A 14,021-nucleotide genomic window follows, 5' to 3' on the forward strand; every position below is an offset into this window, starting at 1 on the left:
CATATCTATATTTTGAGAAGCTGAGATCTCTGCACATTCACAAACAAGTGTGTTCACATGTTCATGAATATCCAGTTTATGAGGCTTGTGATCATATTCAGATTATGGTGTTTACATGAGCACAGAGAATGTGGCGGCACATTCCTGGTTTGACTGAACCGAAGAGGAAATGACAGAGAAGATAGGTGGCTATGATGCTTTTACACAAGAGCTCAATTAGGTTGTTAAGACGCTATGTATTTCAAAATATGATTTCCGGGTCCAAGCCCGTCCAAGCCTCGTATTTCTCCAACACCACAGTGCCGTGTTCCCCGTTGTTGGAACTGATCTGATTTTAAAAAACGGAATTGTCATTTTACCTGTTTCTTATAGATGAAATAGATGTCAAGCTAACTTAATTGTCCACATGTTCGGCCGTTATCTGTTTTGTTTCAACATCTTTCGCATCGTGACTTCTTGATAATAACTCCACGGTCATCTGCCTCACATGCGTGCAAAGTACTTCCATACATGACTCTTGGTGACTTTTTTATCAACGTGTCGGGGTGAAGCGATTGCTGCAGTTAACTTCCTCATGTGGTTTGTTATGCCTGTGAGTTCCACTTCTTCGTGATCTCCTACTTCTGAATGAAAGTATGACTAGAACACTCGCTATACTGCCCCTATTAGGGCGTGATCACACTGTCCTCCCGGACCGAGACCCGGACTTTAGGGTACTTGTCCCCCCTCCCTCTCCCCCCCGCGCCCCAGCCCCGTTTGTACTCACACTACCAGGGCCTCGGCCAATACTTCTTGCTGTCCATACGCCTTCAAGCCGTAACACGTCACACGCATTGATCACGTGTGTGGCTTTGTTTACAAATCTTTCCATAGACCTCGGAGTTTTTGTGCGTCTTGTCGACTGTTTTTGAATATTTTCATCCGACCAAATCTGCAGTAAACACTCCACCTCCGCACCACACCAACATGAACCTTTCACCACCATTGTTGTTGTTGTTAAATGTCCGCGCATGGTCCGTCCTTCTATTTACATGTCCGAACAGGCGGACATAACGCTACTGCCATAGGGCTCGTGCGCGTGCACATGCGCACGCTCGTGCTCGTACATGTGCAAACGGCTCCGCTAAAGCCCACCTCTTTCAAGCGGGCCGTGGAGGGCCAGCTGGCCGCAGTTGAGCGCGGAGCGGGTGCGCTCACACTACTTAAAGGTACTAGACTGTAGCTGAAAAAACGGTTTTGGCCGCGGCCAAAAGGATAGTGTGATCACGCTCTTAGTTCTGGAAGAGTCACAGCACTGAAACTTACGGAGCCTCAAAAAAAATGTGCATTGACTGTGTTTTTTTTATATTAGAATCGAAAGGTATTGGTTCTCGTGTCTTACCCACCTGCTCTATGATGAAAGTGTCTTTTGATAACTTTTGTTATGATTTCAGCAGTAAGATGGAAACTGACTGTTAACATGCACACAGGAAAAAGCTGGAAACCAATGGGTTCAGATCATCGTAGCCCTGCAGTCAACCTAGTTATTAGCACATCTGTGCTTCAGTATAGCTAGTTAGTTATAACATTTCCCCTACCCACTACTAGGGCTTGGTAATGGGTCAAAATCTTATATCGTGATATAGGTAATTTCATGTCTGGATAACAATATATATCACGCTATAGCATTTTTTTTTGGTAATTCAATAAATAAATAGTCTATGTAATATAACCACAGGGTAAATCATATATTGTATATTCCTGTGTGAACACTTGACTATTGAAAAGTACTGAGTATTTTCTCAAAGTTACAACTTTAGTGTGAAATAAACATAACTTTTTCAAGTAAAATTATAGAGACCAAAAAAATATTTCCAGCACTGACTGTTTACATGCATCAGAATCAGAATCAGGTTTATTGCCAGACAATTTTCATTGCAAGGAATTTGACTTGATTTGACAGTGCCTACATAAATATAAACATGAACACAAGCAAAACTAAACATATGGCATTGAATTATATACATGAAATATAAGTGACTGTATTTGTATGACCAGTGCAGGTGGTAATGTGCAAGTTAAAGTGTCCAGTGAAAAAGGGGGGAAGGGGGGTGTTAATATAACACCTGTGATTTGGGTACGTTAATATAACGTATGAGTTCCAGATGTCGTTAATATAACGAATGACAGTTAAGTGTCTTTAACAGAATTCCAGAGCCTGATGGCAGAGGGGAAGAAACCGTTCTTGTGGCGGGAGGTTTTGGTCCTGATGAGGGGAGAGACTCAAACAGATGGTGTCCAGGATGGGAGGGATCAGCAGCTATCTTCCATGCTCTCCTCAGGGTCCTTGAAGAGTAGAGTTCTGGGAGAGAAGGGAGGTTGCAGCCAATCATCTTTTCTGCGGAACGTATGATACGCTGCAGTCTGCACCTGTCCTTGGCAGAGGCAGCAGCGTGCCAGACGGTGATGGAGGAGGTGAGGATGGACTCGATGATGGCGGTGTAGAAGTGGACCAGCATTGTCCGCAGTAGATTGAACTTCTTCAGCTGCCTCAGGAAGTACATCCTCTGCTGAGCCTTCTTGATGAGGGAGCTGATGTTTGGCTCCCACCTGAGGTCCTGGGAGATGATGGTTCCCAGGAAGCGGAAGGACTCCACAGTGTCCACTGGAGAGTCACACAGGATGATGGGGGAGGGTGGGGCTGTGCTCTTCCTGAAGTCTATAGTCATCTCCACTGTTTTTGAAGCATTTAGCTCCAGGTTGTTCTCCCTGCACCAAGTCACCAGTTGGTCGATCTCCCATCTGCAGGCAGACTCATCCCCACCACAGATGAGTCCAATGAGGGTGGTGTCATCCGCGAACTTAAGGAGCTTGACGGACTGGTGACTGGAGGTGCAGTTGTTAGTGTACAGGGAGAAGAGCAGGGGAGAAAGAACACAGCCCTGCGGAGAGCCGGTTGTGATCGTCCTGGAGTCCGAGGTGAGGCTTCCCAGCCTCAAGTGCTGCTTCCTGTCAGTCAGGAAGTCAGTGATCCACCTGCAGGTGGAGTCTGGCACGTTGAGTTGAGAAAGCTTGTCCTGCAGACGAGCCGGGATGATTGTGTTGAATGCAGAGCTGAAGTCCACAGACAGGATCCTGACGTAGGATCCTGCAGAGTCCAGATGCTGGAGGATGAAGTGTGTAGCCATGTTAACAGCATCGTCTACAGACCTGTTGGCTCTGTAGGCAAACTGCAGGGGGTCCAGGAGTGAGTCTGTGATGGATTTGAGGTGGGACAAAACCAGGCGCTCAAAGGATTTCATGACGACAGAGGTCAGGGCGACAGGTCTGTAATCGTTTAATCCAGTGGGTCCTGGTTTTTTGGGGACTGGTATGATGGTGGAGGCCTTGAAGCAAGCTGGCACACGGCATGTCTCCAGTGAGGTGTTGAAGATGTCCGTGAACAGAGGAGACAGCTGGTCTGCACAGTGCTTCAGGCAGGATGGCGACACGGAATCTGGCCCAGCAGCTTTGCGGGGGTTCTGTCTCTTGAAGAGCCTGTTAACGTTTCTCTCAAGGACAGACAGAGGTGTCGGTGGAGGGGGGGTGGGGAGGGGCAGCTGTGGTGGTAGGAGGTTTAGAGCGTACTCACACTGTCCTTCCGCACCGCGACCCGGGCTTTAGGGTACTTGTCCCCGTTGATCGTTAGCAGCAGGGGGGGCTCTTGGCTTGTAGTTGGTGATCTGCCTGAGCCCCCTCCAGACAGAGGCAGAGTCGTCAGAGAAGAACTGATGTTGTAGCTTCTTGGAGTACAGCTGTTTAGCGTCCCTCGCCGCCCTGCTAAACCTGTACTTGGCCTCTTTGTACTCTAGTACTAGTCTGGGTGTGAACCAGGGCTTGTCATTGTTATAAGTCACCCTGGTGCGTGTTGGTGCACAGCAGTCCTCACAGAAGCTGATGTATGAGGTCACAGCTTCTGTGTACTCATCCAGACTGGCGGAAGCAGTCCTGAAAACATCCCAGTCAGCACAGTCCAGACACGCCTTTAAGTCGTCTGCAGCTTCACTGGTCCACTGCTTTGATGTCCTCACCACAGGTTTAGAGAGTTTTAGGGTCTGCTCACACTGTCCTCCCGGACCACGACCCGGACTTTAGGGTACTTGTCCCCCCTCCCTCTCCCCCCCGCGCCCCAGCCCCGTTTGTACTCACACTGCCTGGGCCTCGGCCAATGCTTCTTGCTGTCCATACGCCATCAAGCCGTAACACGTCACACGCATTGATCTCGGTACTAGGCTTTTGCTGAAAAACCGGTTTTGGCCCCGGCCAGAAGGACAGTGTGAGTACGCCCCAGTCTCTATTGTGGTGGTGGGGGGAGAAGGGCTGATGGGCTGGAGCTGGTGGGTAGTGTGGTGGGGGGTGGTGTAAGTACTGTCCAGGTGATCTTCAAAGCGACAGTAGAAGTCGTTGAGGTTGTTGGCAAGTCGTTGATCGTTAGCAGCAGGGGGGGCTCTTGGCTTGTAGTTGGTGATCTGCCTGAGCCCCCTCCAGACAGAGGCAGAGTCGTCAGAGAAGAACTGATGTTGTAGCTTCTTGGAGTATAGCTGTTTAGCGTCCCTCTGTAGCGCAGAGTCCGGGATGTTCTCACACAGCCATGACTCGGTGAAGCACAAAACAGAGGATGAATTAAAGTCCTTGTCTCTCCTCAACAGGAGCTGAAGTTCGTCCATTTTATTGCCCAGTGAGCGCACGTTAGAGGCCCGAAGGCGTGCAAGCGCACCGGCTCGTTTCCCCCTGCGACGGCGTAAAGTTGTAAAGGCGAGGGCACCTTGGACTAAAAAGTTCACCAGAACTGATGTGGGAGCCAGAAATTCGGGAAACAAATCCCGCGGAGTTGTTACCCGAATGTTCATGAGCTGTTCTCTGGTGAAAGACAGCCGTGAATCCAGACAAAAAACACTGTTTACAAACAAAACAAGACAAAACAAAGCGCACCAACAAATCGAGGCAGCCATCCGCGGCGCCATCTTCACATGCAGTGCGATGTAAAATTGCTTTTATTGGGTAAACTGTGGAGGTCTTGCAACGCTTAATTTGACCTATAATTAATATTAACTGTATTAAGTCTTAGTTGTATTTTTTAAATTAACGATATATGCAGAGTATAAATCGTATGTCTCCAAACAGCCGTAGTAGAGATGGTTATGCAACCAAAGCAATGAAATATAAACTTATAACCAAGCACAAAAACCAACTGAGATCCAACTAATGAATCACATTTTATTTTTCAGTTTGTATTGTTACATATTTTATGTAGTCAGATCAGTTCTGTATCGAGACCTTTGGTGTCCATGGGAAGCCGAGGTCTGATGCATGTGTTTATTGTTGTCTTGATATGAATAGTATACAAGAATTTGCAGTAAGCTATAATACACAACAATACGTTATGATGTGTTATAGTAATGCATGATGCAAAAGTGAAGCTTCCGCGTTTTTTTTCTTGTTGCATTCTTCGGTTTAGCCAATTTGGTTATTGTCTGGGTGCGAAAACAGAAGCCGTGTTTAAATCACAGACCAATTTCTAAATGTTTTAGTAAGTTTAACTCATGGTCAGAGGTTAAACCAGTGAGAGGTAACTGGTAACGTAGCACCAAGCATAAGTTCTGTTTGTATAATTTAACTAGACTCTTGTCAACCTACCAAAGTGGAATTTTATACAATAGATGTAAAATAAAAACATAAATAAATACACATTATATGATTAACAATATTAAGATTTAATTTAAGAAATACAGTATCGAATCAAAGAATAAGTTGACAAGACTTGCCGCGGTGGACACAGTTATGTGGGTAGTCAAAGGGCATTAGCATCCCGTGATCAGTTGTAATCAATTCAATTTGTGTGGTCCTGTAGAACAGTGTTGGCAAGTTTTGCTCTGATCTAATGTCAGTTTGATTGATGGACTTTATGGACTTATTCTTTTTCAATCCAGGAAAATACCTCAGGCCACAGACCTTCAAACTCCACCTCCTTCAGCCAAGACCATTGCTTCCTCGTCACCCTCCTCCGCCACTTCCTCCTTCTCATTAAATTCTAAGGTCCGAACAGGAAGTCTCATCAGCTCCTCTCTTAAAACTGCTTCCACTTCCTACTCATCCAGTCGTTGTCCAGGGAGACCGTCAACAGTCATACGATCAGAGAACTCTGGGGGCAGTGGAAGCAGCATCGCTGGTGGCCATCTGGTGTCTCCAGGAATGCCTGTGGCGGTGCGTCAGGGAGGTCCCGGGCGACCAAAGAACCCTGTGGGGCGTCCTAGCAAGCAGATGCTGAAGCTGCGAGAGGAGGCCGCTGCTGCCGCTGCCCTCCGCAAACGTAAAGCCCCGTCGCAGGAAGGGGAGCACTCAGGACCAGACAGGAACTGCATCATCCTCCAAGATCGGGGCCGCCCACCTTCTGCTGCCTCTTCCTCCTCATCATCTTCTTCTTCTAAACCCCCCATTTCCTCGCCTCTCCCACATGGACAGACCAATGGCACGCTTTCTCCCAGCAGCAAACCTCGCCCCCAGCCCTCTCCCTCAGAGTCCCATTCACCAGCCGTGAAGGCGGTCTGGACCTTCAGACGGACACATACTCCTCTGGGTCATTCATCACCCCCAGACCCATCCTCTGCAACCAACAACTCCCACAGCAGGGGCGGTGTGGGGGGCTTTGGGCACCAGGCGATTGTGAAGAAACGGAAAGGGGGCAGCATGGATGAGCATTCGCTGCCCTTTAAACCCTCAGCACACCGACTGCCCTCCTCCTCTTCCAGCTCTGCCACTTCCTCCTCCTCTCCACGCTCTAACTTTTACCCCTGGAAGGAAAGCAAAGGTGGGGGGCTGGCTGGGGGCGTGGAGAAGAAACTGGGCATACAGAAGGTGAGTTTGGAGGAGAGAAAAGCAGGGTGACAGGAAAAAAATGATGTGAGAGTTTACGTTGTAATATGCATTTCTCCAAGCTGGACGGTATTGTAGGGTTTGGTGATATCTTAAAATTTTCCAACTGGCCACCATCAGCCCAGAGACTTTTATCCAATCCTTTGCACAACAGTGGAGAAAATAAGAACAATGGGCCCCCCCAAAGAAAACAACAAATAAATTGTTTCTTAAAATTATAAATGCAGTATATAGAACTATACCTGCTGTGTAACCACATAAGTGTCAAAATCAGAATCGTCTAAAATCAGTCACTACTCATGTATAATAAAAGCATTAGTTCTGCTTTTAGAGTAGTCCAACACAAGTCAGTCAGTCACAAGTCAACTTTAGGTCTAAAATGTTTGTCACTGGGCTGTCTTTCCGTTGAGAGCTCTTTTTCCATGGAAATAATCAGTGACATCTGAGAATCTTCAAAACACCCATCTTGAGATGTTTATCTTCCGTTTAAAAAGCCTGAGTAACTGTCCGAACTGACAGAGTGCATTTTAGCAGCCTTGGGTGATTTTTTTGTAATTGTTTCAATGAGAGTAAAACATTGTGCTCCCTGTTTTTGTGTTGCTGAGCGCCTCACGTTTTTACAAGAGCACCCTGAAGACCTCCAGTTGAAAAGAGTTCCACTCTGAACAGAAAAGTGTCAAACGTTATATACGTAGATTCACAGCAAGATAAAGACTGAGGACGAGTGATTCGGTGGTGGACTAGTAGCAAAAAATGTTTTTAAAAGGGCATCTTCAATAAAAAAGGCAGTGCGGTGCACCTTGTGTTTGGACTCTCTCTGTCAGGGCCATACTCTGTTGGAGTTAACGGTGTAACTGAAGTTAGCAGCGCTAAGCTGAAGCTTAAACAAGTATGTATTTTAAATGGAAAACTACCCAGAAATACAGAGCACTTGGTCATATTTAACGGTACACTCCTTGATTTTGGTGCAGTACTCTACTGTAGCTCTAAATCCCCCAAATTAAATTTATTTGACCCCATTTTGTACAGTTCTGAAGTAAATATCAGACTGGTATCAAAAAAATGAAAGTAACAATTTCCCATTTTTCTTCTGTTCCACAGCAAAAACTGCACCATTAAGTGTGCCTGCCTTACAAGCCACTAAGAGGGGAGCCAGCTCTGCTCAGTCTAAAACTGAGGCAACAGGACTCAAGCATGTGCGTGTGTGCGTGTGTGGTCAGTGCAGTATGGATGTGTTGTGTGAATCACAGCTGGGTGAGTGTGAATGTTTGAGGGAGAACTGGGGGGGTGAAATTCAGAGTATGGATTTAGAAATACCTCAAGACCATCTGGTTATGCTGCTAAATTAAATATTTCAGTTTATGAAAATGTATTAAAAATGTCCTTTACACTTGGTTTCTGTGACTTATTTTTAAAGGCTGTTATATTTCAGCTCGATAATATTTTCCTCTTAAACTTCCCATTTCCTCCACATTTAGTAAACTCTCCACAGTGTTTGGGGGTATCTAAAGAATGATCTGTATCTGCTGGTTACAACACTTCATTGACTCTATATGATGCTCACGTATGTGACACTTCTTGGGTATCATTTAATTTCAGATTACCCCCAAATTCAGCCTGACATATTTAGCATCTGGAAGCTTTTGGATCCCCAGTAGAACTTAAAGGGGACATAATGACACATGATAAGAAATTAGACATTTGAGTATGTGGAGTGTCCACCCACCCCCATACTGTGAAATGCGACTACCAGTCAGTTTTAAGTGAGCTGCCTAGATCAGAATTCTGATTTGGCTCCACTTCCTGTCACATGCAGGCTCATGAGAATATACCGCAGCCCCATCTGAGTATCTACACCCAATGCTCGACACCTACCTTTGCAAAGGTGCTCCTTGATTTGTCTTGCAAGCCAACCAGAGCACACTGGGCTTTTCTTAAGGAGACAGGTGCTAAAACAAAGTGTTACAGACAGTTATATTCATACAGGATGAGAAAATTAAAAAGGTTTTTTTGAACATTGATGCATGTAAACATGTTCTAGTAGAAACACAGAAAAGTATGAACCAGAAAATGAGCAGACTATGCACACTTTAAAAATATTTTCACTTTAGCTTTGAACAGTTCTTGATACACAACATGAGCTTGGAATAATGGAACCCCACTACTGCTGTAGCATCTCATCTCATCTTCATCCGCTTATCCGGGGTCGGGTCGCGGGGGCAGCAGCTTTAGCAGGGGACCCCAAACTTCCCTTTCCCAGGCCACATTAACCAGCTCTCACTGGGGGATCCCGAGGCATTCCCAGGCCAGTGTGGAGATATAATCTCTCCACCTAGTCCTGGGTCTTCCCCGAGGCCGCCTCCCAGCTGGACGTGCCTGGAACACCTCCCTAGGGAGGCGCCCAGGGGGCATCCTTACTAGACGCCCAAACCACCTCAACTGGCTCCTTTCAACACTAAGGAGCAGCGGCTCTACTCCGAGTTCCTCACGGATGGCTGAACTTCTCACCCTATCTCTAAGGGAGACTCCAGCCACCCTCCTGAGAAAACCCATTTCGGCCGCTTGTACCCGCGACCTCGTTCTTTCGGTCATGACCTAGCTTTCATGACCATAGGTGAGGGTAGGAACGAAGATTGACCGGTAGATCGAGAGCTTTGCCTTCCGGCTCAGTTCTCTTTTCGTCACAACGGTGCGGTAGAGCGACTGCAACACCGCCCCCCACTGCTCCGATTCTCCCGCCAAACTCACGCTCCATCGTCCCCTCACTCATGAACATGATCCCGAGGTACTTGAACTCCTTCACTTGGGGTAAGGACTCATTCCCTACCTGGAGTAAGCAATCCACCGGTTTCCTGCTAAGAGCCATGGCCTCAGATTTAGAGATGCTGATCCTCATCCCAGCCGTTTCACACTCGGCTGCGAACCGATCCAGTGAGTGCTGAAGGTCACTGACCAACGATGCCATCAGGACCACATCATCTGCGAAAAGCAGAGACGAGATCCTTAGCCCACCGAACTGCAACCCCTTTCTCACCACGACTACGCCTTGATATCCTGTCCATGAAAATCACGAACAGGATTGGTGACAAAGCGCACCCCTGGCGGAGGTCAACCCCCACCGGAAACGAATCCGACTTACTGCCGAGGATCCGGACACAGCTCTCGCTTTGGGTGTACAGAGATTGGATGGCCCACAGAAGTGACCCCCTCACCCCATACTCCCGTAGCATCTCCCGAGGAACCCGGTCATATGCCTTCTCCAGCTCCACAAAACACATGTAGACTGGATGAGCATACTCCCAGGCCCCCTCCAGGATCCTTGCGAGAATGAAGAGCTGGTCTGTTGTTCCACGTCCAGGACGGAATCCACATTGTTCCTCTTCAATCTGAGGTTCGACTATAGGACGAACCCTCCTTTCCAGCACCTTGGATTAGACTTTACCAGGGAGGCTGAGTAGTGTGATACCCCTGTAATTGGCACACACCCTCTGGTCCCCCTTTTTAAAAAGAGGAACCACCACCCCGGTCTTCCACTCCCTTGGCACTGTCCCAGACTTCCACGCAATGTTGAAGAGGCGTGTCAACCGCCCCTCCCAACCCAAAGCTTTCAGCATTTCTGGACGAATCTCATCAACCCCTGGGGCTTTGCCACTGTGGAGTTGTTTGACTACCTCAGTGACTTCCACCTTGGATATTGACAATGATTCCCCATCAGCCTCCAGCTCTGCCTCTACAAAAGAGGGCTTGTTAGTCGGATTAATGAGTTCCTCAAAGTGCTCCTTCCACCGCCCGATTACCTCATCGGCTGAGGTCACCAGCGTCCCGTCCTTACTGTAAACAGCTTGGACGGTTCCCCGCTTCCCCCTCCTGAGATGTCGAATGGTTTTCCAGAAGCACCTTGGTGCCGCCCGAAAGTCCTTTTCCATGGCTTCTCTGAACTCCTCCCACACCCGCTGCTTTGCCTCTGACACAGCAGAGGCTGCAGCCCTTCTGGCCTGTCGGTACCTTGCGACTGCCTCCGGAGTCTTCTGGGAAAGCACATCCCGGAAGGCCTCCTTCTTCAGTCGGACAGCTTCCCTGACCACCGGTGTCCACCACAGTGTTCGAGGGTTACCGCACCTTGAGGCACCTAAGACCTTGAGGCCACAGCTCACCGCTGCAGCTTCAACAATGGAAGCTTTGAACATTGCCCACTCCGGTTCAATGCCCCCAACCTGCTGTAACATCTATTAAATTAAATTATCATTACTGCTGTGGTGTTGCAGCTGATTTCTGATTCTTTGATTTTATGTTATGTTGTTAATGTAATATACCCCAACTTGCTTCTGTTGGAGTTATGTTTTAAAACTGTTTGTTCAGTGTGATGAGTTGTTTTGTGCAACAACAGGAGTGATCTATTTTTTTTAAATGGTAGGGAAAACAATTAGACTTTTAAAAATAAAACTCAAACCTCTGAATAGGATATAGCTGACTATTGCAGCTTTGACATGGTTAAAATGAAGCCCTAGTGTCAATCACTGTGATAATACCTGACGCATTATCATTCATTATAGACATGAGAGGTACACACTTGGAGTAAATGCTATTGGCAGTTTTGAGCATGCTGTGAAGAGGTAACCATACCACAGATTGTCCTTGAAGACCAGACCATCTGTCTTAAAAACAGGACTGACTTGAAAAGCAGGAAATGGAGGGGACTCATCCCACTTCTTTCTTACTCTTCTGCGGCGTGCAAACCGGGATGTGATTAAAAAAAAGCGTGTGTGTGTGCGTGCGTGCGTACATGAAACCTGAGGACACATCCTGATGATATTTATAACCTAGTTTTAAATGCACCTATTTGCCTCAGAGGGATTACAGCTCCATATTATTTTGCTTCGCTAAATCGGTGAAAACTAGGACTCCTTCAAAACAACTCTTTAAGTGCACTGAACAGTAAAATGGACATCTAATGCAAAACCGGCTTTTGATAGACAAACGCAACCTCCTTGGGCAGGACAACAAACTACACAACAAAGGAAAGGCCAGATTAACGCTTCACTGTACCCTGGGCAACAATTTTCAAGGGCCCCATCATCACGACCCCAGGATCACCATAATCTGGCTAAATACAGAATAAATTACAGTACTATACAGTAAATATACTCAATATTTCAATAACTGTCAAATGCATTTTTGAATGTACAGGTGTTGAAATTCTCATAGAACTACAAATGAACTATTATGTTCTTTTGTCAAGGCCGCTTACTCACATATGATGTTATGGGAAAAAAAATAAAGGAATCGGCAACAGTATAATCTGGCAAAATTGACTAACTACATAGAGAGGGAAGGCGGTGTCCATTTTCACAAAAGCAGCCACTTTTAAAGGATCCGATATTTAACAACACCTATTTATAATTGAGAGAAGTCCACAGACAAGACACAAACTCCATAAAATCCAAAATCTCCAAGAATCAAGTAGCATTTTGGTCCTCAGCTCATTTCAAACAAAATTCAACAGGACAATCAAGTTATAGTGCAATATATACATTTGGAAATCTGCTGTTTTCTCTCAACAACAATAAACAATGTACAGCATGTTCATGGAGCCACCACAAGGAAAAATAAATAAAATGCAGTATCATCTGCTCTTACACTCATTTTAAACTTTTTTTAAAACAGAAACAACCCGTCACATCACAGTTCAACAAGACAAGCAAGGGGTAAACATTTTAGTGCAAGATAAACATTTGGAAATCTGTCAATTTCTCTCAATTAGACAAGACAAGAATAAATGCTGAAATCTGGAAAAAAAATACACAATTTAAGTCCTAAATAACTGGAAAGTGCATGTTAAAATTTGAATTGCTTATTTAATTTGGCAAACACATGTTACACTGGCATTTTTCTGGACTTTGAATGGGAAAACTGGTGTACAATATCTTCAAAATCAAGGGCACTAACAAGTTCATGTTCAATGGCCAAGAGAGAAAGTGCAGAGCGGTATTTGTAGACGACAAGTCTGGGGATGACAGCGAAGCTGCAGGCCCTTGGAAGATCACCTCTTCCCGGAGCTGCTCCGTAACTGGCCCCCACAGTGCAGGATCCCCAGGGAGTAACGTTAGAGGCGTTGAGGTACAGGGGCTGCTAGCAGACTGGACGAGCGGTTCAGATGGCGGTGAGACTGGAGACCCATCACCGCTTACCTCAACAGTCGCACTGACAGTAAAATCCGGGCCGTCAGTTGACTGCCGGGGGCTCTTCGCTCTCGGGCCTGTGAACATAGCTAGCGCCTGGCTAGCTGAGCTGTCCTTGTTGACAGATGCTGCCTCAGCTGAACCGTTGCTCACGTTTAGTAGCGTGAAGAAATTCTCTTTTTTAAGTAAATATTTAAAATTTTCTGCGTTCCTGATATCCGTCTCCTTTTTTAATTTCCGTTTAGCGCTCCCACTTAGCTTCTCCATGTTTGTATTTTTTGAGTTGTGTTGTGTAGCGGCGCTGGACGTCACGCGACCTGCTCAGGGCACGTGGATTGGAGTCACCCTTCACCTGCCTATGCCTGCCTCGTGGACTGACCAATAAGGGGAGGGTCTCAGCTCACAGTCAGCCAGGGGCAGAGATTATGAGCAGCACATAGACCGTATAAGACCAGCGCAACAGTTCCGGTGGACAGTTTACCCTTTAAGCGAGATATAACCAGATCTTTGGCTTGTGCCCCCACTGCCCTGGGCCCTTTAGAGGTCGTGGGCCCCTGGGCAACTGCTGCAACATATAGTTAATCTGGCCTTGAGCGACGGCAATTTCCCTATTAACTTCAGCATTACACCCTTTAACAATTAAATATTTCACTTTTTTTTAAATCCCAAATTCTATGAATACAACTCATATTTTAATCTTTGGTGGGCTTTTATTTTGAAAATATCGAAAGTTCCTGGGTGACACTATTGGGTTGTGTTATATAACCCTGATTTTGAATTAATGTCTGGAAACAGAGCATTGTTAAAATTCCAATAAAGTCTATTGGCGTTAGCTTACATTTGTCATTTAGTTGCCCTTTTATTTTGAAAGTACATATCACAACGTCCGTACATTGCCTTCGACAGTATTTTCTTTTATTGACCGTCTTTCGGTCGAGGAATGCTTTTATT

At 46.2% G+C, this 14,021-nt stretch overlaps 1 protein-coding gene across 2 annotated transcripts in view; it reads left to right on the top strand.

Annotated features, from left to right (window-relative positions):
* atxn7l2a (ataxin 7-like 2a) overlaps nt 1-8,270 on the top strand; it is a gene marked incomplete at its 5' end in the record, with an annotated part of 54,662 nt that extends 46,392 nt beyond the window's left edge. Inside the window, 2 exons of one of the 2 annotated variants that reach the window (XM_083938807.1) lie at nt 5,949-6,873; nt 7,993-8,270. In XM_083938807.1, coding sequence (XP_083794933.1) covers nt 5,949-6,873; nt 7,993-8,010 — 943 coding nt within the window. In that variant the 3' untranslated portion in view covers nt 8,011-8,270. Of the gene's footprint in view, nt 1-5,948; nt 6,918-7,992 lie in introns of those variants that run through there. The other variant, XM_083938806.1, reaches the window with a different exon arrangement.
* Between the last annotated feature and the right edge of the window lie 5,751 nt (nt 8,271-14,021).

The sequence above is a fragment of the Echiichthys vipera genome (assembly GCF_963691815.1).
Source record: "Echiichthys vipera genome assembly, chromosome: X".
Lineage (NCBI taxonomy): Eukaryota > Metazoa > Chordata > Actinopteri > Perciformes > Trachinidae > Echiichthys > Echiichthys vipera.